Below are 26,874 nucleotides of genomic sequence, written 5' to 3'. Positions count from 1 at the left end.
TGGTAGCTAATACATATCTAACTCTCAAATTAGGTTATGTACTTTGTCTAAGCACTTGATATGATTTAACTCAATTCATTCTCACAACAACCCAATGACAAAGGTAAAATGATTATCCCACATGAGGACATTAAGAAATTTGCAAAAAAAAAAAAAAAAAAAACCCACCCATAGAGCTACAAAGTACTTAAAATTGCAATGTAAACAATCTACCTTTGGATTCTGTATTTGGGGGTGAAGATTGAGGGGGGGAAGAGGAGGGAGAGTATAGGGGCTGAGAACAAGTCTTATTATGTAGACTACACTAGTTTGTAACAGGCTACCTAACCTAGGCTGTCCTTGAACTATTTATCTATCCTCTTGCCTCAGTCTCCTGCTTGCTGGGATTGTAGGTTTGTACCACCTTGCCTGCATCATTGCATTATATTGGGTACCCTGAGGAAACTCAAGTTTATCTTGATTTATAAAGAAGCTTATTTACTCAGGCTCTGTAACTTTCCTGGTTCGGTGAAGTCTTTCCCAATTATGGGTACTCAATATGGAGAGTTCACCAAGTATTTGAACTGTTTATGTCTGTGGGTATCTACCTTTTTTTTTTTTTTTTTAAGAGATTTTATGCCAGTACTGAGGCTTGAACTCAGGGCTTCAGGGCTGGTTAGGCTTTTTCTCTTCATGAATGGTGCTGTACCAATGTGTTATACCTCCAGTTCTGTATTCCTACACCTATTTATTTTTTTCTGTTTGGTTGATGATAAGAGTATTTCTGGTGGCTGGGAAGGTGGCTCAGTGGTAGAGCGCTTGCCTTGCATGCCTGAGACCCTGGGTTTGATTCCTCAGCACCACATAAGCAAAAAAGAAAACAGCCGGAAGTGGCGCTGTGGCTCAAGTGGTAGAGCGCTAGCCTTGAGCTGAAGAGCTGAGGGACAGTGCCCAGGCCCAGAGTTCAGGCCCCACGACTGGACCCCCCCCCAAAAAAAAAAAAAAAAAAGAGTATCTCTGATCTGTCTGACTGGGCTGGCTTTAACGTTTGATCCATAGATCTTAGCCTCCTAAGTAGCTGGGGTTTCAGTCCTGAGTCTGTTAGATTCGAACTTGAGACCCCCAAGCCAGAGACCACGACCAATGCAAACAGCAAAAGAGTCATTTATTTGCAAGCTTGAAAGCCTGGACTCACAATTGTCACCAACACAGCGGGTCAGAGGTGTGAGCCCCAATCACATGTTCAGTAGGATTCTTATAGGGTTTCCAGCAAATAGGAGAGGGTTTAAGGTTCGTGGGCTTCTACATAATTGGTCAGCATTACACGGGCAAGTTTCTGGTCGCCCTGACCCTGCAAGCTGCTTCTACCAGCTGACCATCCCGTCCATTTTCCAGTACCTGAGGTTGTGTTTCTCAACCCTTATCTAACTGGGGTTGCTAGGGATATAATGGGGATAATTGCAGTTTCAATTGTGGGCTTTCTGAGAACCTTCCAAGAACTGGTTTTTCCAATAACTGTTTTGTCCCTTAAGTTTAACCTGAGGTCAGTTTTACAAATGATGGCTTGTTTTTAGAATGGAGTTAGCTTAGTCCTTCGAGTCCTGTTGCATAGCTTATTATTATTTTTTGAGTTAAATCTCAGGACCTGTGAAATCAGATCAGTTTGAGACCCCCTGAAATAAGATGTTTTTCTTGCCAGCCTCTGGTGGCTCACACCTGTAATCCTAGCTACTTAGGAGGCTGACATCTGAGGATCCTTGTTCAAATCCAGGCCAGACAGGAAAGTCCAGGACCTTCTTTTCTCCAACTAAGCTTAAAAAAAAAAAAAAGGAAGTAGCATTGTGGCTTGAAGTGGTAGTATGTTTGCCTTAAGTAAAAAGTGCTCAGGGACAGTGCCCAGGTCCTGAGTTCAAGCCTCACAATGGACAAAAAAAAAGAGAGAGAGAGAGAGAGAGAGAGAAAGATAATTTTCTTTCTTTCTTTTTTTGGTGTGGTCATGGGGCCTGAAGTCTGGGCCTGGGCACTGTCCCTCAGCTCTTCAGCTTAAGGCTAGTACTCTACCACTTGAGCCACAGCGCCACTTCCGGCTTTTTTTTTTCTGCTTATGTGGTGCTGAGGAATCGAACCCAGGGCCTCATGCATGCAAGGAAAGCGCTCTACTACTTAGCCACCTTCCCAGCCCCGAGATAATTTTCTTTTGGGGCTGAATGAGTGGCTCAGGTGGTAGAGTTACAGCCAACAAATAAATGTGTCAGATACTGTATGAGTCAATCACTTTTCTCTTACTGTATTCCAGACCTCTGACTCTATGACTTCTCTGAATGTAGGAAGTCTAGATTTTTGTTTGTTTTTTAGTGATGGTGTTTAAGAATAGAACAGAGAGTCTGGTCAAGTGGCTTAATGGTAGAGTGCTTGCCTAACATTCATGAAGCCCTGGATTTGATTCCTTAGTACCACATTCTACCACTTTGAGCCACAGAACCACTTCCGATTTTCTGATGGCTAATTGAAGCGTCTCAAGTATTTTCCCGCCTGGGCTGGCTTTGAACTGTGATCCTCAGATCTCAGCCTCCTGAGTAGCTACTATTACCTTTGTGAGCCACCAGCACCTGATTCTTGAGTTGTTTTATGAAAGTCTGTATACCAGCCTTTTTTGGGAGATCCCCTCTCCCCTTTGCATGCTGTCTATCGAAACAAAGACCTCTTGCATACAACCAATGCTCTATTACTCATCAACATCCCCAGCCCAGAGAAACACTTTAGTATTGTATCCTCAATAAGGAATTTCTTTTGGAGTTCCTTTATAAGAGCCTTTTAGAAGCAGCAATGACAGTTCAAGTGCTCAACTACATTTATTTCGATCCATTCTAAAGCAATTCAAGCTCATCCTTGGGGCCCAAGGAACCCTTCGAGTAACTGTTTGTCTTAAATAGTTCAATTGACTGTGCTCAAATCCCTCTGAGGGATAATGTCCAGGTTCGTGAGCTGGACATTGACAGTCCAGGAGTCTTGTTCCATTGGGGTAGGGGAAGACACAGAGGTAACAACCACAGTTGGGAATTCCAGGTGCCTTTAAAAATTGTAGAAAAAGTGGCCTTTGGGGACCGAGTCAGGAGTCAGACTCCCTGCTTCCTTTTTCTCTCCTCTATCTAGAAATCATAGGAAATGCCAGTGAGTTTCGGGGGCTTGGGGGTCAGAGGTGATGGAGTGGCTCATAGGAGCACCGCCCTGGAGAGGGAGTGGACTGGGACAAGATGGGAATACCCAGCAAACGATTCTGTCCTTTTTTTTTTTTTTTAATAATCTTGGGAGCCTTTTAATCTAGTTTCTGAAATTACCGAGAACCCGAAAGTTCTGTTTCTAAGTCCAGGGTTAATTTTGTTCAAGAAAGGTCAAAAGCCAAAACATTGCTTTCCACACCACCCAAACAAGCCCGCGTTTGATTCCACTTGTCCCCACTGGGGTCCCGTAGCCCTGTTTTGGCCCAGCTTTTCCGTCACACCCCTTCTTCCGGGGCTATCGGTTCTTGGCTCCTTCTGATTGGCTCAGACTCTTCCCAAGCTCTTGCTGATTGGAAGCGACGACTGCCAGTTCGACGTCCCTCCTGCCGTAGGCTAGGTTGAGGTAGAGGCGCGGGGGAGAACTGGGGAAACTGGAATTTCCCGCGGAGCGGACGGCGCTTGCTCTCTCCCTACTCGTTTTAATTCCACGCGCTACAAAATATCCGCCATGGAGAAATCTTGGTAATGACCCATTCCCCTGTAAGCATCCCAGAAACACATCTGACCCTTGCCCTTATCCCTCCCTCTTCTCGTCCTCCGGGGAAGGATTCTGGGTAACCAATTTTTTTTTCTGGTTAGCCCAGAGAATTCTGGGTAACTCGTCGCTCCCACCACCTTCCCTGTTGCCCCCTCCCCATGGTGGGGGACTGACCATTCCTATTACCCGCTTCCCCAACCCCAGAGTCCTAACTTGGAGGACGGACTTGTTCTCACAGCCAAGTCCCCTCCTCCCATACTAGGAAGCAAGCACCTTTAATCTCTACCTAAATACCAACTCCTTTCTTCACCCTATCTGCTCTCTTCTCGGGTGGTTCAGAGATGAACCAGGCACGTGAGCAGGAGAAAGGGAAGTCAAAGATTAGGTTAGTTGCTCGGGTGGCAGGGAGCATGGAGGGTCTAGAGGAAGAAGAGTAAGGGGCGCCCGGTCTCCCATCTACTCTAGTCTCCATCCCTTATCCTCCCCCCCATCCCCCCCACCTCTTCCATTCTCTGAGACTGCCCGGCAGTCTCATTCTGCTGACTGCTTCATTGTCTATTTTACCCATGTAACCTATAAGACACTAAATACCAGGAGGGCCAGCTCCTGACTGAGTTCTACCTCTTTCCCTTTGCAGGCAACAATATCCTTTCTGGGCCCACCCGTGATACCCTGCTGAGGCTTGGTCAGACGTCTACATGAACTGTGGCAAGGGAGGGTGTGACACACATTAATCAGCTGCCATCATCATCATGAACTTTGAGAGTCTGGACCCTGGACTGGCAGAATTTGCCCCAGCCATGCATTCTGCCCTAGACCCTGTCTTGGATGCCCACCTAAACCCAAATCTGCTACAGAATGTGGAGCTGGACCCAGAGGGAGTAGCCTTGGAGGCTCTTCCTGTTCAGGAATCCGTGCACATAATGGAAGGTGTCTACTCTGAATTGCACAGCGTTGTGGCTGAAGTGGGTGTGCCTGTGTCTGTCTCCCACTTTGATTTGCACGAAGAGATGCTGTGGGTGGGGAGCCATGGGGTAAGAAATTTACCTCTTTATGAGGACTAAAACAGCTTGGAAGTCTTTATCTGCTCTCTGCCCATGGCCAGCTCAATTGCTGTTGAATTGATGGAATTAGCTGAGTCTCTTTAAGTTAAGCCAACAAGATCCTGCTAAAGGATCCAGGGATGAGTTATATAGGTATTTGTTTTCATAAACTATTCACTTTTGCCATAGTTTGCCCATGTTTTGTTGTTTCTTTTTGAGACTGGGCTTTGCTATCCAGCCTAGATTGGCCTCAACTTGTTATTCACCTCCCTCAGCTTCCTGAGTGCTGAGATTACAGGCCAGTGCCACTATACTTGACTCCATCCCATGGTGTGTGTGTGTTTGAGTTGTGGGGCTTGAATTTTGGGCCTTGGTGCTGTCCCTGAGCTCTTTTGCTCAAGGCTAGTGTTCTACCACTTTAAGCCATAGCTCTACTTCCAGTTTTCTGGGGGTTAGAGATAAGAATCCCCGGAAAGGGGCTGGGAAGATGGCTCAGTGGTAGAGTGCTTGGTGGTAGAGTGCTTGCCTTGCATGCCTGAGGCCCTGGGTTTGATTCCTCAGCACCACATAAGCAAAAAAGACCGGAGGTGACTCTGTGGCTCAAGTGGTAGAGCGCTAGCCTTGAGCTGAAGAGCTGAGGGACAGCGCCCAGGCCCCACTACCGGACCCAAAAAAAAAAAAAGAATCCCCGGAAAGCTGGGCGCCAGTGGCTCACGCCTGTAATCCTAGCTACTCAGGAGGCTGAGATCTGAGGATTACAGTTCAAAGCCAGCCTGGGCAGGAAAGTCTATGAGACTCTTATCTCCAATAAACCACTAGAAAACCAGAAGTGGCACTGTGGCTCAAGCGGTACAGTGCTCACCTTGAGCTGAAGAGCTGAGGGATAGCGCCCAAGCCCCGGAGTTCAAGTCCCACGACTGACCAAAAAAAAAAGTCCCAGGAACCTTCTTGCCAGGGCTGGCTTAGAACCTTGATCCTCAGATCTCATCCTCCTGAGTAACTAGGATTAAGGGATAAGCCACCAGTACCCAGCCCATTTCATATTTTGAGTAATATATCCATCAGTCTGTAGTCATCCAAATCCATTCTCTAGTGCCCCTCCTTGGTCTTCCATTTTTTTTTTTTTATTTTTTTTTTTTTTGTCGGTCGTGGGGCTTGAACTCTGGGCCTGGGCGCTGTCCCTCAGCTCTTCAGCTCAAGGCGAGTGCTCTACCACTTGAGCTACAGCGCCACTTCCGGTTTTCTGGTGGTTTATTGGAGATAGGAGTCTCACGGTCTCTCCTGCCCGGGCTGGCTTTGAACCTCGATCCTCAGATCTCAGCCTCCTGAGTAGCTAGGATTACAGGCGTGAGCCACCAGCGCCCGGCTGGTCTTCCATATTTTTATCTGCATATATCTGTGTATCTTACATGGAACTATTTTGACTTCCCTGGCTGATTTTAGTCTGTCAGAGGAGCTATTTATGGTAATTGTGTGCCAGTACTAGGGTTTGAACTCAGGGCTTCATGCTCTTGATCACGGGTGGGGCTCTACCACTTGAGCTGTATCTCCAATTCTAACATTTTGCCAGTTAATTGGAGATAAGAGCCTCTTGGATTTTTCTGCCAGGTCTTATTTTGAACCTTGATCTTCTTGTGAATAAAAACAAAACAAAACAAAACAAAAAACAAACGTTTAAGCTGGGTGTCGGTGGCTCACGCCTGTAATCCTAGCTACTCAGGAGGCTGAGATCTGAGGATTGCAGTTCAAAGCCAGCCCGGGCAGGAAAGTCCATGTGACTCTTAGCTCCAATAAACCACTAGAAAACCAGAAGTGGCGCTGTGGCTCAAGCAGTAGAGTGCTCCCTTTGAGCTGAAGAGCGCAGGGACAGCACCCAAGCCCAGAGTTCAAGCCCCATGACCAACAAAACAAAAGTTTAAATGAGAGAGGGAGAAAGAGAAATAGAGAGGAGGACTGTGGAATGTAAGAAAGACAGCTGGTCAGTGCAGGATCAGACCATTCCCTGGCCTTCTGAAGAAACTCATTTCTAATCAACTGAAGCATTACCTATTTCAGCAGGGTCATTGTAAGGATTAAATAGGGTAGAGTTCACAAAAGCACTTTGTAATGTATTAAATAAAAATACTTGCTGTGCATTAAGCAAAAGTACTTTGTGGTACATTAATACACGGCAGTATACACTGGGTGCTGATGCTTCACACCTGTAATCCTGGCTATTCAGGAGGCTGAGATGTGAGGATCACAATTCAAAGCCATCCCAGGCAGAAAAAAAGTATGAGACTTGTTTTTTTTGGTCGGTCATGGGGCTTGAATTAGGCCTGGGCACTGTCCCTGAGCTCTTTAGCTCAAGGTGAGTGCTCTACCACTTAAGCCACAGCACCACTATTTTCTGGTGGTTAATTGTAGATAGGCATCTCAGGGATTTTCCTGCCCGGGCTGGCTTTGAACTATGATCCTCAGATCTCAGCCCCCTGAGTATCTAGGATTACAGGCGTGAGCCACCAACTCGCAGCTTGTGAGACTCTTATCTCCAATTAAATCACAGAAAAAACTGGAAGTGGTACTGTGTCTCAAGTGGTAGAGAACTAGCCTTCAACAAAAGAAGCTCAAGGACAGTGCCCAGGTTTTGACTTCAAGCTCCAGGACAGGTTTTTTTTTTAACGATTGAACTCAGGGCATGGAGTTTGCTAAACAAGCACTCCAGGACCAGCAAAAAAAAAAAAAGCTGGGAATGTGGCTTACTGGTAGAGTGCTTGCCTAGCATGCATGAAGCCCTGACTTTGATTCCTCAGTACCACATAAACAGAAGAAAAGCCAGAAGTGGCACTGTGGCTCAAGTGGTAGAATGCTTAGCTTGAGCAAAAAGAAGCTCAAGGACAGTGCCAGGCCCTGACTTCAAGCTCCAGGACAGGTTTAAAAAAAAAAAAAAAAAGATTGAACTCAGGGCTTGGAGTTTGCTAAACAAGCCCTCTACCATATGAGCCGCACCCCAGTCCATTATAATCCACCAAGGTGACCATTATCTTTATCACTAAGAGTGACTCGCCCCGTGCTTTATGCCTCTCTTGTTGTTAGCCAGGGAGGAAGGTAAGAAGGGAGAAAAGCTGAGCACTGTTGAGTCTCTAATCTGTATGTGGGAAGGCCCTACCCTTCCATTCATGGTTATCTGTTTTCTTTGTCCCCTGAAGGGCCATGCCACGTCATTTTTTGGGCCTGCCCTGGAGCGCTACTCATCCTTTCAGGTCAATGGCAGTGATGACATTCGGCAGATCCAGAGCCTAGAGAATGGTATCCTTTTTCTCACCAAGAACAACCTCAAGTATATGGCCCGGGGAGGTCTTATTATATTTGATTACTTGTAAGTGGCTTTTCGGTTCTGGACGGGCAAGAGGGAAATTCATAGTGTAAGAAGACTAAAAGATAGGGAGCTTGGGGCTGGGAAGGTGGCTCAGTGGTAGAGCGCTTGCCTTGCATGCCTGAGGCCCTGGGTTCAATTCCTCAGCACCACATAAGCAAAAAGAAAAAAGCCGGAAGCGACGCTATGGCTCAAGAGGTAGAGCACTAGCCTTGAGCTGAAGAGCTGAGGGACAGTGCCCAGGCCCAGAGTTCAGGCCTCATGACCGGAAAAAAAAAAAAAAAAAAAAAAAAAAAAAAAAAAATATATATATATATATATATATATATATATATATATATATATATAAAAGATAGGGAGCTGGTGAAACCCTGGTTTGTCAGTCTACCCTGTCTCACACAGGCTGGATGAAAGTGAGGATATGCACAGTCTGCTGCTGACTGACAGCAGTACTTTACTTGTTGGAGGGCTTCAGAACCATGTATTGGAGATTGATCTGAACACTGTCCAGGAGACTCAAAAGGTACAAGCCTGGCTTGGACACTAGAATGACCCATGCAGAGCCTAAGGGGTGGAATGGGGGCTGTGGTTGGCCTGAGATGTGAGTAGGACCACTCTATTCCTTTGGTCTGTGGGAAAGATCATGCATCTCACTGATTTATTTTGCTTCCCTCTCTAGTATGCAGTTGAGATACCCGGAGTCACCATCATGAGACAGACAAATCGGTTCTTCTTTTGTGGCCATACATCTGGCAAGGTGACCAAGTTCCATTTTTCCTCTCCTTTATAGGCTGTTTTACTAGATATCTGGTGAGGTCTGCTTTCCCTGGTTGGACTGAGATGAGAGGACTAGATATACTTTTCTCTTTCTTTCTTTCTTTCTTTCTTTCTTTCTTTCTTTCTTTCTTTCTTTCTTTCTTTCTTTCTTTCTTTCTTTCTTTCTTTCTTCCTTCCTTCCTTCCTTCCTTCCTTTCTTCCTTCCTTCCATGATGATGATGATGATGATGATGATGATGATTATTACTTGCCGGTCCTAGGGCTTGAACTCAGGACCTGGGCACTGTCTCTGAGATTCTTTTGTTCAAGCTTCTTTTGCTCTACCACTTGAGCCACAGTGCCATTTCCAGCTTTTTCTGTTTATGTGGTGCTGAAGAATTGAATCCAGGGCTTCATACATGCTAGGCAAGCACTTTACCACTAAGCCACATTCCTAGCCCTAGATCTACTTCTTGGTCATTATGCTATACTATGAGATTTTCTTGAATCGTGGTGCGTGCGTTCCTTCCTTCCTTCCTTCCTTCCTTCCTTCCTTCCTTCCTTCCTTCCTTCCTCTCCTCCCTCCCTCCCTCCCTCCCCTCCTCTCTCTTTCTTTCTTCTCTTTCTTCTCTTTCTTTCTTCTCTTTCTTCCTTTCTTTCTTTCTTTCTCTTTCTTTCTTTCTTTCTTTCTTTCTTTCTTTCTTTCTTTCTTTCTTTCTTTCTTTCTTTCTTTCTTTCTTTCTTTCTTTCTTTCTTTCTTTCTTTCTTTCTTTCTTTCTGTTGTTGGTGGTGGGGTCTGAACTCTGGGCCTGGGTGCTGTCCCTCAGCTCTTCAGCTCAAGGCTAGCACCCTACCACTTGAGCCATAGTGCCACTTCCGGCTTTTTCTGCTTATGTGGTGCTGAGGAATTGAACCCAAGGCCTCATGCATGCGAGGCAAGCACTCTACCACTGAGTCACCTTCCCAGCACCATCCTGGTGTTTTCTTTCTTTTTTTTTTTTTATTGGTCATGGGGCTTGAACTCTGGGCTTGGGTGCTGCCCCTGTGCTCTTCAGCTCAAGGTGAGCGCTCTGCCACTTGAGCCATATTGCCATTTCCAGTTTTCTGCTGGTTTTATTGGAGATAAGAGTCTCATGGAAGCCGGGCGCCGGTGGCTCACGCCTGTAATCCTAGCTACTCAGGAGGCTGAGATCTGAGGATCGCGGTTCAAAGCCAGCCCGGGCAGGAGAGACCGTGAGACTCCTATCTCCAATAAACCACCAGAAAACCGGAAGTGGCGCTGTAGCTCAAGTGGTAGAGCGCTCGCCTTGAGCTGAAGAGCTGAGGGACAGCGCCCAGGCCCAGAGCTCAAGCCCCACGACCGACAAAAAAAAAAAAAAAAAAGAGTCTCATGGATTTTCCTGCCTGGGCTGGCTTTGAACCATGATGCTCAGGCCTCAGCCTCCTGAATAGCTAGGCATGAGCCACCAGCACCTGGCTTCCTGGTGTTTTCTACAAGTAGGTGCCTTCCTGGCAAAAGTATAATGAGTTCTTTTAGTGGTCAGTCCAGCTCTTGGCTTCTCTTCTTGCCTTTTTTCTTCCAACTGTCTATATTCTAACCTTAGTGTTTTTGGTTTTTTTGGTTGTTGTTTGTTTTTCTTTTTGCCAGTCCTGGGTCTTGAGCTCTGGGCCTTGGCTCTGTCCCCGAGCCTCTCTGTGCTCAAGGATAGTGCTCTATTACTTGAGCCACAGTGCTACTTCTGGCTTTTTCTGTTTATGTACTGAGGAATAGAACCCAGGGCTTCATGCATGCTAGGCACTAAGCCACTTTTTTAACCCCTAGAACTTTAGTTTTGTTTTTGTTTGTTTGTTTTGTTTTTTGGTAGGGATTTCTCAAGATTAGATAGGTATCAGGATCTCTTCTTGCTTACCGTGTTGGCGGGTAATAAGAGTTCTCTCTTCTTTAGGTTTCCCTGAGAGATCTCCGTAGTTTTAAGGTGGAGCATGAATTTGATGCCTTCTCTGGGAGTCTGTCAGATTTTGATGTACATGGCAACCTGCTAGCTGCCTGTGGCTTTTCCAGCCGGCTCACTGGCCTGGCCTGTGACCGTTTCCTCAAAGTGTATGATTTGCGCATGATGCGTGCCATCACACCACTTCAAGTACATGTGGATCCTGCCTTCTTGCGGTTCATTCCTACGTACACTTCTCGTCTTGCTATCATCTCCCAGTCAGGTATGAAAGATTAAATAGGGGAGGTCAGTAAGCAAAGGGAAACAAGGCACCAAAAAGGATGTTCCCTATGGGGCTGGGAAGGTGGCTCAGAGGTAGAGCGCTTGCCTTGCATACATGAGGCCCTCCCTGGGTTCAATTCCTCAGCACCACATAAACAAAAAGAAAAAAGCCAGAAGTGGCGCTGTGGCTCAAGTGGTAGAGCCCTAGCCTTGAGCTGAAGAGCTGAGGGACAGCACCCAGGCCCAGAGTTCAGGCCCTATGACCAACAAAACAAAAAGGGGGACAGGCTGAGAAGGTGGCTCAGTGGTAGAGTGCTTGCCTCACATGCATGAGGCCCTAGGTTCCATTCCTTAGCACCACATAATCAGAAAAGTCTGGAAGTGGTGCTGTGGCTCACGTGGTAGAGCGCTCTCTTTGAGCTCAAGAGCTGAAGGACAGTGCCCAGGCCCAAAGTGAACTCTGAAGGTCCCACCGCTGACAAAAAAAAAAAAAAAAAAGAGGGGCTGGGAAGGTGGCTCAGTGGTAGAGCGCTTGCCTTGCATGCATGAGACCCTGGGTTCGATTCCTCAGCACCACATAAGCAAAAAGAAAAAAGCCAGAAGTGGCGCTGTGGCTCAAGTGGTAGAGTGCTAGCCTTGAGCTGAAGAGCTGAGGGACAGCGCCCAGGCCCAGAGTTCAGGCCCCAAGACCGGACCAAAAAAAAAAAAAAAAAAAAAAAAGAATGCTCCCTTGTTATTGGGGAAGGAAGTAACCCTTCATTCAGGTCCCAAGGTATCACTTAGCCTGGTTAGAAAGGAGAGCTTTTATCTTTTCTGTGTGGGAGGAACACAAAAAAAGATGAAAATAGAATAGGCAAGCCTGGCACCAGTGGCTCACACCTGTAATCCTAGCTACTCAGGAGGATGAGATTTCAGAATTGTGGTTCAAAGCTAACCCAAGCAGAAAGTCCATAAGACTCTTATCTCCAATAAACTACTCAGAAAATGAGTGCAAAGAGGCTCAGCAACAGGGCCTACCCGCTGAGTTCAAGCCCAAGACTGACCAAAAAAAAATTAAATTAAAATGGAATAGGCAAACTTGAGGACTGCTCTTTTCTGGATAGGAAAGTATCCTGTGGTTTATGGAAAGTATCAGATGGAATCTACATCTAGGCATGGATTTGGAGTCCATCTTGCCTCAGTGTTAGAAGAGGATAGAAAATACATAAAAAGTTGTTTCCCTGGGCTGGAAGGTGACTCAGTGGTAGAGCACTTGCCTTGCATGCCTGAGGCCCTGGGTTCGATTCCTCAGCACCACATAAGCAAAAAGAAAAAAGCCAGAAGTGGCGCTGTGGCTCAAGTGGTAGAGTGCTAGCCTTGAGCTGAAGAGCTGAAGGACAGCACCCAGGCCCAGAGTTCAGGCCCCATGACCGGACCCAAAAAAAAAAAAAAAAAAAAAAAAGTTGTCTTCCTTCACTCTCCAGGGTTTAGTGGGTTTCTTCTTTGCTCTCTCCTAGGGCAATGCCAGTTTTGTGAACCCACAGGCCTGGCTAACCCAGCAGACATCTTCCATGTGAATCCTGTAGGACCTCTGCTGATGACATTTGATGTGTCAGCCAGCAAGCAGGCCCTGGCCTTTGGGGATTCTGAGGGCTGTGTGCACCTCTGGACTGATTCCCCTGAGCCTTCCTTCAACCCCTACTCCCGTGAGACTGAGTTTGCATTGCCCTGCCTCGTGGACTCACTGCCTCCTCTGGACTGGAGCCAGGACCTGCTGCCTCTTTCCCTCATTCCTGTTCCACTCACCAGTGACACACTTCTCTCTGATTGGCCTGCTGCCAACTCCATTCCAGCTCCCAGGTTGTATATCACTTTTGGGTCAAAGAAAGGGAGGAGGAAGCTGGGCACCAGTGGTGCATGCCTGTAATCCTAGCTACTCAGGAGGCTGAGATCTGAGGATCTCAGTTCAAAGCCAGCCCGGGCAGGAAAGTCTGTGAGACTCTTATCTCCAATAAACCACTAGAAAACTGGAATGGCTCTGTGACTCAAGCAGTAGAGCACTGTAGAGCACTTGCCTTGAGCTGAAGAGCGCAGGGACAGCGCCCAAGCCCAGAGTTTAAGCCCCATGACCAACCAAAAAAAAAAGGGAGAGGAGGAAAGGGCCTGCTAGTCCTGTTATTATCCTGCCACTATCCGGATTTTTGTGTATCTTTACTATTTTCTTTTCTTCTGGACTCTTGGGGGTTGGGGGATGCATGGATTCTGGTATCTTCAATCCCTAAAGCTATACTGGATTGTAGGCGAGCGCCACCTGTGGATGCAGAGATTCTACGCACCATGAAGAAAGTAGGCTTCATTGGCTATGCTCCTAATCCCCGCACCAGGCTGCGCAATCAGGTATGTTTACAGCACAGAGGGCTGGCCTCATTCAGCCCCTTACCTCTATCCTCCTTTACTAGTCTTTGGTTTTGAGATAGTAGGGCTTCTGGGAGCCTGCTGAATTGAGAACTATGTTGTTAGGAAGGGTTCAAAGACATAGAAGATAAGGTTCTTGCCCTTAAGAAATTAATTTAGCGTTTGGGGGCTGGGAAGGTGGCTCACTGGTAGAGCGCTTGCCTTGCATGCCTGAGGCCCTGGGTTCGATTCCTCAGCACCACATAAGCAAAAAGAAAAAAGCTAGAAGTGGCGCTGTGGCTCAAGTGGTAGAGTGCTAGCCTTGAGCTGAAGAGCTGAGGGACAGCGCCCAGGCCCAGAGTTCAGGCCCCACGACCGGACCCCAAAAAAAAAAAAGAAAAGAAATTTAGCGTTTGGTTGAAGGTAAGATATTAGCCACACCTGAAATTATGTCTGCTCTGTCATTAAATGCCAAAGGCATGGTATAATCAATTCTTGTGCTAGAGCTGTTCAGAGGGGAAGTGTTAATCTAGGCTAGAGTTTTGGGAATGGCAAAATGAAATAGCCATTGGATATTGAATTGGAAAGGTGGGGTTAGAGTAAGTTGATGGTTATGGAAAAGTATATTCAAGATGAGGAGTGTTAATAAAGGTCTCAAGGGCAGGCGCTGGTGGCTTACACCTGTAATCCTAGCTACTCAGGAGCCTGATATCTGAGGATCTCAGTTCAAAGCCAGCCTGGAAAGTACGTGAGAGTCTTATCTTCAATTAAACATCAGAAAACTGGTAGTGATGCTGTGGCTTAAGTGGAAGAGTTCTAGCCTTGGGCTGAAGAGCTGAGGGACAGTGTCCAAGCCCAGAGTTCAAGCCCCCCAACAAACAACAACAAAAAAAGGCATGTTGCAGGGGACTAAGAGTGTACCTGCTGGTCTAAAGCATCAGTTTTTTTTTTTTTGAGAAGCAGTGAGAGGTTAAGGTTAGAAAGGGCCTTGGACACCTGTGGGTAGTGGGAGGAGTTGTATCTTGCCACATTCTGGGAGAGTCAGTTTGGCAGCTTGGAGACCAGGGAGCTGTCTATCACTGTTGTCCAGCAGTGGTGGAATTTAAAGATGGCAGTTGAGATAAAAACAGAAAGCTGAATGTGGTGACACAACTCTGTAATTCATGTCCTAGAAAAGCTGAGGCAGGAAGATTGCAAATTTGAGGCCTGCCTGGGCTACATAATGAATTGGGAGCTAGTCTGGGACTTATAGCAGAATCCTGTGAAAATAAAGAAGGAAGAAAGGGTGAGGGAGAAGAAAGAGAAATACATGAATACACGGAACACCAGAAATAGAAGGTTCATGAATTGGTAGCTATTTTTTTTTTTTTTTTTTTTTTTTTTTTTTGTCGGTCGTGGGGCTTGAACTCTGGGCCTGGGCACTGTCCCTCAGCTCTTCAGCTCAAGGCAAGCGCTCTACCACTTGAGGGTAGCTATTTTAATGTTGGGATAAAAGTAAGGGAAAGTCATGTCTATAATCCTATCTACTCATAGGGCTGAGATGTATGTAGAGGAGGATCAAGATTCAAAAGCAACCTGGACAGAAAAGTCTATCACCAATTAATCAGCAAAATGCTAGACTAAAGGCCTGGCTTAAGTGGTAGAGCATAAGTGTAAAAAGCTAAGTGAGTATGAGGCCCAGAGTTCAAGACCCAATACTGGCACAAAAAAAGAAGAAAAAAAGGCAGGAGGAAGCCAAAGATGATTAAGATGTTCCTCAGTTACCTCTTTTTTTTTCTTCAATCCTAGATTCCTTACCGACTAAAGGAGTCCGACAGCGAATTTGACAGCTTTAGTCAAGTCACTGAATCACCAATAGGGCGGGAAGAGGAGCCACATCTCCATATGGTTTCTAAGAAATACCGCAAGGTGCTGGGGGGCATCAAGCAGGGGCCTTGGGTGATGTAGGGAAACATGCCCTGGGAGGGTATCATCATAGAAGGGTTTGAAGGACTTAGTCAAGAAGCCTTCACCTACCACTCTGGACCCAGGAGGGAGGTTCTTGGAGAGGCCGTGGTGACTGGGAAGATTTGAGGGCCTCTGAAGATAGCATTGTCTTGGGGCTGGGAAGGTGCCTTAGTGGTAGATTGCTTGCCTATTATGTACAAAGCCCTGGGTTCGATTCCTCCATACCAAATAAACAAAAACAGCCAGAAGTAGTGCTGTGGCTTAAGTGGTAGAGAGCTAGCCTTGAGCAAAAGCAGCTCAGGGACAGTGCTCAGGCCGTGAGTTCAAGCCCCAGGACTGGCACAAAAATAAATAAATAAATAAAGATATCCTTGTCTTGCTCAGACTGTTTCTACCTCAGGTAACCATCAAATATTCCAAGCTAGGGCTGGAGGACTTTGACTTCAAACACTACAATAAGACCCTTTTTGCTGGATTAGAGCCCCACATCCCCAATGCCTACTGTAATTGCATGATCCAGGTAAGCACTGGGTATTCCTAGGACTTGAATATCCCTACTACCTTTCTTCTTTGTTGTCTTCAGCCCCTACTCTGCTCTTATAGGCTCCTTAACCAAACCTGGTGTACCTTGGCTTCCTCTACCATGCTTCTTACCTCTAAGCTTCCTCTGTGAGCTCTACTGCTTCAGTGGAGTTCTGCTTTGTATCCTCCCATCTCTTCTCCATTCCCTGTTTCCTATACCAGTTCTGCTTTTCCTTCTAGGTGCTGTATTTTCTGGAGCCTGTTCGCTGTCTCATCCAGAACCACCTTTGCCAGAAGGAGTTCTGTTTGGCATGTGAGCTAGGCTTCCTTTTCCATATGTTGGACCTCTCTCGTGGTGACCCTTGCCAGGTCAGTGTCTGGAGATGGGGGACTCTTGAAATGGAAGAGGAAGGGAGATGGACAGCAATCACTGCTACGCAAATAGCCACAAAAGAGAAAATAACCTCTTTTCCAGGGGAGTAATTTTCTTCGAGCATTCCGCACCATTCCTGAGGCCTCAGCCCTTGGTCTAATCCTGGCTGATTCAGATGAGGCATCAGGCAAGGGCAATCTGGCCAGGCTCATTCAGAGGTGGAACCGCTTTATTCTTACTCAGCTGCATCAGGACATGCAGGAGCTGGAAGTACCCCAGGCTTATCGAGGTGCTGGAGGCAGGTATGGAATTAGACAGGGATCATAAAGCCACCGTGCAGGACAGGCTCTCCTGGGACTTAATGGATCTTCTAACTTTCTTGGTGTGTATATATTGCCTTCGTCACTCTTAGCAGCTTTTGTTCATCGGGGGACTCTATCATTGGGCAGCTGTTCAGTTGTGAGGTGGAGAACTGCAGCCTCTGCCGCTGCGGCAGTGAGACCGTGCGAGCCTCATCCACCCTACTCTTCACACTCTCCTACCCTGAGGGTAGCAACTGTGGTATACCCTGCAGCTGGGTTGGGAAGGCTCCTCCAGATGTCTTGTCTCATCCCAGAGGAGTATTTGAGGGGGTGGGGATAAAGGGGACTAACTGTGGGTAGAAAGGAAAACCTGGAGTGAAGTATCCAATTTGCCCTCAGATAAAACTGGGAAGAACTTTGACTTTGCTCAGGTACTAAAGCGAAGCATGTGCCTGGAGCAGAATACACAGGCCTGGTGTGATAACTGTGAGAAATATCAGCCCACGGTGAGTGGTTGTTGCATTGGACTAGTGTCTTGCCATGTTAGAGATTTAGTCATCTGGGGGTGGCTGCATTAGCACTGTTATCTAAGGATCTATGGAGAGCAGGAAGGAATCCCAAGTTTGAGGCTTCAGATCTAGGATTTACTGATGCTGTCCAGGTTTTTTTCCCCTGTAGACTCCCTTGTTTGTTTTATTCACTCAGATTCAGACCCGCAACATCCGCCATCTGCCAGATATTCTTGTCATTAATTGTGAGGTGAACAGCTCAAAAGAGGCGGATTTCTGGAGGATACAGGCTGAGGTAAGGACCAGTGCTTGAACTCAGGGCCTCATGCTCTTGCTCAGCTTTTCTACTTGTGGCTGGCATCCTACTATTTGAGCCATGCCTCCAGTCTGGGTGTTTGCTGGTTGTTGAAGTCTTGGACTTTTCTACCTGAGCTGGTATTGAACCTTAATCCTCCAGTCCTCAGCCCTGCAAATAGGGGTTTATATGAGTGAACTACCAGCACACAGCTTAGAAGCCATGTTTTTTTGTTTATTTGTTTTTGGTTTTGGTGCCTGTGCTGGGAGTTTGAACTCAGGGCCTTGAGCTTATTAGGCAAGCATTCTACCTTTTGAGCCATGCCCCCAGAAGCAGGGTTTTTGAGTAGTACTTTTTCTTTTCCTCCCTCTTCTTCTAAATATGATTATGTTCTTTTGGAAACAGACTTTTTTCCTTTTGTGTTCAGGTTGCCTTTAAGATGGCCATAAAGAAGCATGGCGGGGAAATCAAAAACAAGGAATTTGCTTTGGCAGATCGGTAAGTATTGTCCTGGAAATTGGGAAAGGACTGAACCTACCAAGTGGTGCCTCTGTTCACTGGCTAGATGGCTTCAGAACACACTTCCAATCCTTTTGTCCCCATAGGAAAGAACTAGGGAGTCCAGAGGGGTTGCTGTTGTGTCCTTCCATTGAGGAATTGAAGAACGTCTGGCTTCCTTTTTCCATTCGCATGAAGATGACCAAGAACAAAGGGCTGGATGTGTGCAATTGGACTGATGGGGATGAGGTGCAGGTTATTGAAACACTGGGAAGAAGAGAGGGAATAAAGGAGAGAAGTTAGGGTAGAAGGTGAAGTGGGACAGGGGGAAGGTGGAACTTAGTAGAGGAAGAAGGAAGGGGACAAGGCCTAGTATTTTATCAGTTATGGGATTTTTTTCTAGTGTTGGGAGTCATAGATGGGTTAAGATGGAGATAACGTGCCCCAGCTCCCTACCCTTGTATCCCCTACTCCCTGCCCTCGATCCCCATCCCCTATGCTTCCCCATCCTTAAACTTAGCTTAGCAGCCTGGGTACCCCCCTCACAGTGGGGCCCAGCCAGGGCAGAGGAGGAGCATGGTGTCTATGTGTATGACCTGATGGCTACTGTGGTACACATCCTGGACTCACGCACAGGGGGCAGCCTGGTGGCTCACATCAAAGTTGGAGAGACCTACCACCAGCGCAAGGAGGTAAGTGAGGTGCTCCAGGGCACGGGTCCTGTGGATGGCCACGGTGGAGTCCTAAGTCTATCTTAGAGTCCCTAGCAGAGTGGTCCAGCATCAGTCTTTCTTCTTTGGTATCAGTCTTTCTCTGTATCTGTACAGGGCGTTACTCACCAGCAGTGGTATCTCTTCAATGACTTCCTTATTGAACCTATTGATAAGGTGAGTTATAACATGTTCCATCCCCTTTTCATCTTCCCTTTTGCCAGCATCATCATCCTCACGGAGGATGCTTAGCAGCCCTGTCAAATGCCACGATTATTCAACAGGGAGAGATTGATCTTGGGAATATAAAGATTCAGCAGAATTAAAAGTAATACTTGGGCTGGGCACCAGTGGTTCACACCTATAATCCTAGCTACTCAGGAGGCTGAGATCTGAGGATCACAGCTCAAAGCCAGCCTGGGCAGGAAAGTCCATGAGACTCTTATCTCCAGTTAACCACAAGAAAACCAGAAATGGTGCTGTGGCTCAAGTGGTAGAACCCTCACCTTGAGCTGAAGAGCTGAGGGACAGCGCCCAGGCCTGAACTTCAAGCCCCACAACTGACATAAAAAAAAAATGATAATGCTGGGGCTGGGAATATGGACTAGTCTAGCAGGTGGACTTGTCTAGCATGCATGAAGTCCTGGGTTTAATTCCTCAGTACCACATAAACAGAAAAAGACAGAAGTGGCCCTGTGGCTCAAGTGGTAGAGTGCTAGCCTTGGGTAAAAAGAAGCTCAGGGACAGTGCCCAGGCCCTGAGTTCAAGCCCCAGAACTGGCACCCCCCCCCAAAATACATAATCAAAATGGTGGGCTGGCAAGGTGGCTCAGTGGTAGAGTGCTTGCCTCACATGTATGAGGCCCTGGGTTCGTTTCCTCAGCACCCCATAAGCAGAGAAAGCCAGAAGTGGCACTGTGGCTCAAGTGGTAGCGTGCTTGCCTTACACTGAAGAGCTGAGGGACAGCACCCCTGCCTGGAGTTCAGGCCCCATGACTGACCAAAAAAAAGGTTTTTCTTGGGCTGGGAATGTGGCTTAGTAGAGTGCTTGCCTAGCATACATGAAACCCTGGGTTCCATTCCTCAGTACCACATAAAAAGAAAAAGCCACCGGGCATTGGTGGCTTCACACTGTAATCCTAGCTGCTCAGGAGGCAGAGATTTGAAGATCCAGGTTTAAATCAGCCCAAGCAGGAAAGTCTGTGAGACTTTTTTTTGGTTTTCGGTTTTTTTTTTTTTGTTTTGTTTTTGGGTCCAGTCGTGGGGCCTGAACTCTGAGCGTGGGCACTGTCCCTCAGCTCTTCAGCTCAAGGCTAGTGCTCCACCACTTGAGCCACAGCGCCACTTCCGGCTTTTTTCTTTTTTGATTATGTGGTGCTGAGGAATCGAACCCAGGGCCTCAGGCATGCAAGGCAAGCGCTCTACCACTGAGCCACCTTCCCAGCCTGTGAGACTTTTTTTTTGTCATGGACTTTCCTGCCCGGGCTGGCTTTGAACTTCGATCCTTAGATCTCAGCCTCCTGAGTAGCTAGGATTACAGGTGTGAGCCACCAGCACCCAGCAAGTCTGTGAGACTCATATCCAATTAACCACCAGAACACTGGAAGTGGCACTGTGGCTAAGTGGTAGAGTGCTTGCCTTGAGCTGAAGAGCTGAGGGACAGTACCCAGGCCCAGAGTTCAAGCCCCACAACCAACCAAAAACAAAAACAACCCTGAAGTGGTTCTGTGGCTCTAGTGGTTAAGTACTAACCTTGAGTAAATGAAGCTCAGGGACAGTGCTTAGGCCCTGAGTTCAAGCCCCAGGACTGGCAAAAATAAAAAATAAATGGCTTTCCCCCCCCTCCCGTTTTTTTTGTTTTTTTGTTTTTGTTTTTGTTTTTTGGTTGGTCATGGGGCCTGATCTCTGGACCTGGGCGCTGTCTCTCAGCTCTTCAGCTCAAGGCTAGAGCACTACCACTTGGGCCAGAGTGCCACTTCCGGCTTTTTCTGCTCATGTGAGGAATCGAACCCAGGGTCTCATGCATTCGAGGCAAGCACTCTACCACTGAGCCGTCTTCCCTGCCCTCTCCCCCCATTTTTTCCTTTTTTCTTGCAATGCTGGGGATTGAATTCAAGGCTTTATTCATGCTGGCTTTGTTCATCATTGGTTTATACCTTCAACCCTGTTTTTTGTTTTTTTGTTTCCTTCTCTAGCATGAAGCTGTGCAGTTTGACATGAATTGGAAAGTACCAGCTATCCTTTATTATGTCAAAAGAAATCTCAATTCTAGATACAACCTCAACAGTAAGTGTAGCAGTTAAATTAGACAGTGTGGATAGTTTAAAGTGGACTTCAGGAAGACATCTGGGAAATAATGTTCAAGAATGCTTACTCGTGTTAATATTGCCAGGGATACTATATATACCCTGCTTATCAGACCTTACATTTTGAAGCTGGAAACCCTAAGGATGGAATAGGGAAGTAGAGGAGGTTTGGTCAATATGACTTAGATTTTTTTTTTTTTTTTTAGTCTAATCGGTCTTTTTTTTTGTGGTCTAAGAATTGAACTTAGGACCTGGGTGCTGCTGTCCCTGAGCTTTTTTCTTTTCTTTTCTTTTTTCCTCAAGGCTAGCACTCTACAATTTGTGCCACAACTCTGCTTCTGGGTATTTGGTGATTAATTGGAGATGAGTCTCACAAATTTTCTTGCCTGGGCTGGATTCAAACCATGATCCTCCAATCTCAGCCTCCTAAGTACTGAGTAGCTAAGATTACAGGTGTGAACCACTAGTACCCAGTAGTTTTTTTTTTTTTTTTTTGTGCATGTGTGTCCCAGTCCTGGAGCTTGAACTCAGGGTCTCTTGCTCTGTCTTGGCTTTTTTGCTCTAGGCTGTTGTTCTGCTACTTGAATCATACCTCTACTTCTGGCTTCTACTGGTCAACTGGAGATAAGAGTCTTGGATTTATTTGTCCAGGCAGGCTTCACACTTGCAATTTCAGATCTCAAGCCTACTAGTTAGTTAGGATTACTGGTATAAACCAACAGTGCCTCTTTTTTTTTTTTTTTTTTTTTTGGCAAGTCCTGGGGCTTGAACTCAGAGTCTAGGCACTGTCACTGAGCTTTTTTGCTCACTTGAGCCACAGTGCCACTTCCAGCTTTTTCTGTTTATGTGGTACTAAGGAATTGAACCCAGGTCTTTATGCATGCTAGGTAAACACTCTACCACTAAGCTACATTCCCAGCCCAACAGTGCCCATTTTTATCCCCAAGGATGCTTTCTCTTGTAGATGAGCTCCTTATGTAAGTTCCCCATTTGGTTCCTTAAAAACCATACATTTTGGAAGTGGCGCTGTGGCTCAAGTGGTAGAGCGCTCGCCTTGAGCTGAAGAGCTGAGGGACAGCGCCCAGGCCCAGAGTTCAAGCCCCACGACCGACAAACAAAAACAAAAACAAAAACAAAAACATACGTTTTCTGTAACTTTATTTTTCTTTTCTTTTGTTGTTTTTTTTTTTTTTTGGTCATGGGGCCTGAACTCTGGGCCTGGGCGCTGTCCCTCAGCTCTTCAGCTCAAGGCTAGCACCTCTGCCACTTGAGCCACAGTGCCACTTCTGGCTTTTTCTGCTTATGTGGTGCTGAGGAATCAAACCCAGGGCCTCATGCATGCAAGGCAAACACTCTACCACTGAGCCACCTTCCCAGCCCCTGTAACTTTATTTTTCTAAGTTTTTTTTTCCTTTTTTTTTTGGGGGGGGGTGGGGGGTCCAGTTGTAGGGCTTGAACTCTGGGCCTGGGTGCTGTCCCTCAGCTCTTCAGCTCAAAGCTAGCGCTCTACCACTATGAACCACAGTGCCACTTCCGGCTTTTTGCTTATGTGGTGCTGAGGAATCAAACCCAGGGCCTCATGCATGCAAGGCAAGCACTCTACCACTGAGCCATCTTCCCAGCCCCTTTATTTCCTTTTTTTTTTTGTTATCATAAAGATAAGGTACACCGTGGTCACAGTTACATAAGACAGGTAAAGAGTATACTTCTTTTTTAACATTGTTACCTCTTCCCTCTTTTTCTGAGTTTTCTTTTTCTTTTCTTTTTTTTAAATCTTTTTTTTCTCCCCCGCTCAGCTCCTTTATTTTATTATTTTATTTATTTATTTATTTATTTATTTATTTATTTTAGTCGGTTGTGGGCTTGAACTCTGGGCCTGCGCATTGTCCCTCAGCTCTTCAGTTCAAAGTTAGCTCTCTACCACTTGAGCCACAGTGCCACTTCCGGCTTTTTCTGCTTATGTGGTGCTGAAGAATCAAACCCAGGGCCTCATGCATTCAAGGCAAGCATTCTACCACTGAGCCACCTTCATCTTTTTCTTTTCTTTTTTTTTGGTTGTGTGGGGCTTGATCTCTGGGCGCTGTCTCTGTGCTCTTCAGCTCAAGGCGAGCCCTCTACCACTTGAGCCACAGCGCCACTTCTGGTTTTCTGGTGGTTTACTGGAGATAACAGTCTCATGGACTTGCCTGCCAGGGCTGGCTTTGAACCGCGATCCTCAGATCTCAGCCTCCTGAGTAGTAAGGATTACAGGTGTGAGCCACCAGCGCCCAGCTTTTTTCTGGGTTTTCTAAGCTAAGATCTAAAGTGAAGCTCTGTTTCTTTTCTGTCATCTCTAAATTTTTCTTGACATATTTTTTGAATATTTTCTGATTTGATCTGCTTTGTCTACCTGGGTAGGTAGTTTATCAAGCAGACAGAATCTTTTTGTTTTTTGCTGGTCATGGGACTTGAACTCTGGGCCTGGGCACTGTCCGTGAATTACTTTTGCTTAAGGCTAGCACTCTACCACTGAGCTACAGCTCCAGTTCTGGATTTTTCTGTGATTTAATTGGAGATAAGAGTCTTACAGACTTCCTTTTTTTTTTTTTTAATTTTTTTGGGTCTAGTCGTGGGCCTGAACTCTGGGCCTGGGCGCTGTCCCTCAGCTCTTCAGCTCAAGGCTAGCACTCTACCACTTGAGCCACAGCGCCACTTCCGGCTTTTTTTTTTTGCTTATGTGGTGCTGAGGAATCGAACCCAGGGCCTCATGCATGCAAGGCAAGCGCTCTACCACTGAGCCACCTTCCCAGCCCCTCTTACAGACTTTCTTGCCTGGGCTGGCTTTGAACTACAGTCCTCAGATCTCAGCCTCCCGAGTAGCTAGGATTATAGACATGAGCCAACTTTACCACCATTAGGTGCCCAGTTAGACAATCTTTTTACTCATGTATTTTGATTATTGAGGGTTCACATATAGATTCAGATCTCTGATCAGCCATCCTAGGTTTCTCTCTCCTAGTCACTTTGCTGTTCCCAGCCCTCTGTCCTCTGCATTCTTTCTTACAGTCAAGAACCCTATTGAGGCTAGTGTGCTTATGGCTGAAGCCTCACTGGCACGGAAGCAGCGGAAAACGCACACTACCTTTATTCCACTGATGCTGAATGAGATGCCACAGGTTGGAGATCTGGTGGGCCTTGATGCTGAGTTTGTCACTCTTAATGAGGTAACCTATGACTGAAAAAATGGAACATTAGAACAGAATGATAAGGTTACTAGGAACTGTAAACATTTCTCTGATGTCCTTATTAATTCTTGTCAGGAAGAAGCAGAACTACGTAGCGATGGTACCAAATCTACCATTAAACCAAGCCAGATGTCAGTAGCTAGAATCACCTGTGTTCGGGGCCAAGGACCCAACGAGGGTATCCCCTTCATTGATGATTACATCTCCACCCAGGAGCAGGTATTAAGATGTGGAGGTGGTATGGGACAAGACTTGGTACATAGAATGCTCCTGGTAATCCAGGGAACATGGTGGGAGATCACCTAACATCCTGCATGATTTGTCCTTTACTCCTAGGTGGTGGACTACTTGACTCAGTACTCTGGGATAAAGCCAGGAGACCTTGATGCCAAAATTTCCTCCAAGCACCTCACAACTCTCAAGTCTACCTATTTAAAGCTTCGTTTTCTCATTGATATTGGAGTCAAATTTGTGGGTCATGGCCTACAGAAGGACTTCCGAGTCATCAACCTTATGGTTTGAACTTTTCATCACTTTTGAGAGTGGACCCCTCAGGGAACATACTGTATTTTTAGAGAATGGGAAATTATAGATCCTTTACTTTAAGTTATCTACTCTTTTATTCCTCCAGGTGCCCAAGGACCAAGTCCTTGACACTGTCTACCTATTCCACATGCCACGAAAACGAATGATTTCCCTGCGGTTCCTTGCTTGGTACTTTCTGGGTGAGTTGCTCCACTTTGTAGGCTCCTGTGGTGCTGTGTTCTGCTGAGGCAAGGCCATCTCCAGTTCAAGATTAGCCTGGGCTACATAGACCCTGATTGTTATTAGAGAAGAAAGGGTGACTAAGGAGGATCCTGAGTTAGTGGGACTTATTAATGGTTTTAATTAGCTTTAATATCCCTTTGCCTTAGGGAAGGTGTTGAACTTAAGGGCAGACATGTTTATTATTTTCTGATAATCAGGCTCAGAGTAGGAAACATGTTCCTACCACCTTTTGTTAGGTAGAAACTATTCCACTTCCACTTTTACTAGACCTGAAGATTCAAGGGGAGACCCATGACAGTATTGAAGATGCCCGCACAGCCCTTCAACTCTACCGAAAGTATCTGGAGCTAAGCAAGAATGGCACTGAACCTGAATCTTTCCACAAAGTGCTCAAGAGTCTTTATGAGAAGGGCCGAAAGATGGACTGGAAAGTACCTGAACCTGAGAGCCAGACAAGTCCCAAGAGTAAGGCTTGGGATGGGACAGGGAAAACGGATCTGGGTAGGTTTTAACTGAATATATAGATTGTACGCACTACAATAATGTTGATTCTAACAGTACTACCCCAACTTATGTTTGTAAAACAAAATTTAACAATTACAAATTGCTTAATCCTCTTAACAATGAATATTATCGAAACTATTCATCCTAAACCTCTTCTTGCCTAATTCTGAAATGTTTGGGGGCCAGGTGCAAGTGGCTTCCACCTGTAATCTTAGCTAATCAGAAGGCTGAGATCTGAGGATCATGGTTCGAAATTAGCCAGAGCAGGAAAGCCCTTGGGATTCTGATCTCCAATTAACTACCAAAAAAGCCAGAAGTGGAGTTGTGTCTAGCTTTGAGCAAAGGAAGTTCAAGGACATGCCCAGGCCCTGAGTTCAAGCCTAGGACCGGCACAAAAAATAATGTTTGGGAATAATGTTTGGGAAACGGCCATGCTATGCCCTTGTTTCTCTTGCATTTTTTCTTTCATAAGATGTATTTCAAATACTTTTTTTCTCTTCTCTGGCGTCATGCTCTTGATTTTTGTCTTTCACAGATGCAGCTGTCTTCTCCTCAGTTCTGGCACTCTGACATGTGCTTTCCATTCAGTGTTCTGTGGCCCCAAAGTTGGCTTCACCCTGTCTACTTCCAGAATTGGACCTACAATCATCAGGGTCTAGAGATGGTGCTATTACTAGAACTGGAATGCAGCAAAATTGTTGCAAGGATTCTAGAAGTCAGATTCCTTCTTATCCTCTTATCTTTATCTTGGATAGTGGGCCAGAATCAGAGCCTAGCATAAATATCCTGGGTTCTTAATATTTAGGAGTTCCTAGAACCCAAAACTCTTGAGTTCCTAGCTGGCTAGAGACTGAATTCCTGGCAGTGACAGAATATAACAGGTGTTCCAGACTGAGCTCAAGGCTTCCACTGCTTGAGGAATGATACCTGTAAGGACCAGCATGGAGAATCTTGGTGGCCCAAGCAAACTGTGTTGCCAACATCATTGCCAAAGGAGACTTTGCATCCTGGAAGAACCTTGCATTCATTCATTTTGAGTGCTGAGAAGCAAGCATCTGTCTTCCATCATCTTGAATTTTGTGTTATTTTTAAAATTTTGTTTAAAACCGCATGTTTTGTAAAATAAAAATATTTTGTCTATCTCATTAGAGAACTACTGGTGTGACATCTCACTTTAGTCCTCTTCTGTTTTTGCTTTACATAACAATGAAAACACTAGAGTGGGGTTCAGATCCTTATTTAGAAATGAAGGTAAAGCAAAGTTTTGGAGTCCAAAAATACAGATGGCATATAATTGTTTTTGTCCTGGACAAGGTTAGGTCTTTGCTGTAGTTGCCTAGAAGCCTACGGTCACAGGTTGTTTGAAGACTTTACAGTATGGTTTCCTAGTTAATTGTATAAACTAAGAAACAACCAAGTGCCAATTTAAGACCCACAGC

General features: G+C 46.0%; 1 protein-coding gene across 8 annotated transcripts; it reads left to right on the top strand.

The window, feature by feature from the left end:
- The first annotated feature begins 3,591 nt into the window (after window positions 1-3,591).
- Window positions 3,592-26,580, top strand: Pan2 (poly(A) specific ribonuclease subunit PAN2). 8 transcript variants are annotated; one of them, XM_070043257.1, is made up of 26 exons: window positions 3,592-3,722; window positions 4,376-4,772; window positions 7,970-8,139; window positions 8,539-8,659; window positions 8,816-8,893; window positions 10,839-11,106; window positions 12,602-12,944; window positions 13,385-13,481; window positions 15,267-15,386; window positions 15,826-15,945; window positions 16,188-16,316; window positions 16,423-16,622; window positions 16,736-16,869; window positions 17,022-17,128; window positions 17,328-17,426; window positions 17,854-17,924; window positions 18,032-18,173; window positions 18,473-18,616; window positions 18,752-18,811; window positions 20,829-20,919; window positions 23,985-24,142; window positions 24,239-24,382; window positions 24,500-24,679; window positions 24,795-24,888; window positions 25,199-25,396; window positions 25,971-26,580. In XM_070043257.1, the coding sequence occupies exons 2-26, from the start codon at window positions 4,491-4,493 to the stop codon at window positions 26,003-26,005; spliced, it is 3,585 nt and encodes a 1,194-aa protein (XP_069899358.1). In that variant the 5' UTR covers window positions 3,592-3,722; window positions 4,376-4,490; the 3' UTR covers window positions 26,006-26,580. The 8 variants fall into 8 exon arrangements, with proteins under 8 accessions (XP_069899358.1, XP_069899348.1, XP_069899320.1 ...); XM_070043247.1 differs by having other exon boundaries at window positions 3,599-3,722; window positions 18,032-18,179; XM_070043219.1 differs by having other exon boundaries at window positions 3,599-3,722; window positions 16,736-16,881; window positions 18,032-18,179.
- Window positions 26,581-26,874: the final 294 nt, after the last annotated feature.

The sequence above is a fragment of the Dipodomys merriami genome, unplaced genomic scaffold (genome assembly GCF_024711535.1).
Source record: "Dipodomys merriami isolate MVZ:Mamm:240054 unplaced genomic scaffold, mDipMer1.0.p SCAF_10, whole genome shotgun sequence".
Taxonomy (NCBI): Eukaryota; Metazoa; Chordata; class Mammalia; order Rodentia; family Heteromyidae; genus Dipodomys; species Dipodomys merriami.
This window is presented reverse-complemented; position numbering and strand designations above follow the sequence as displayed.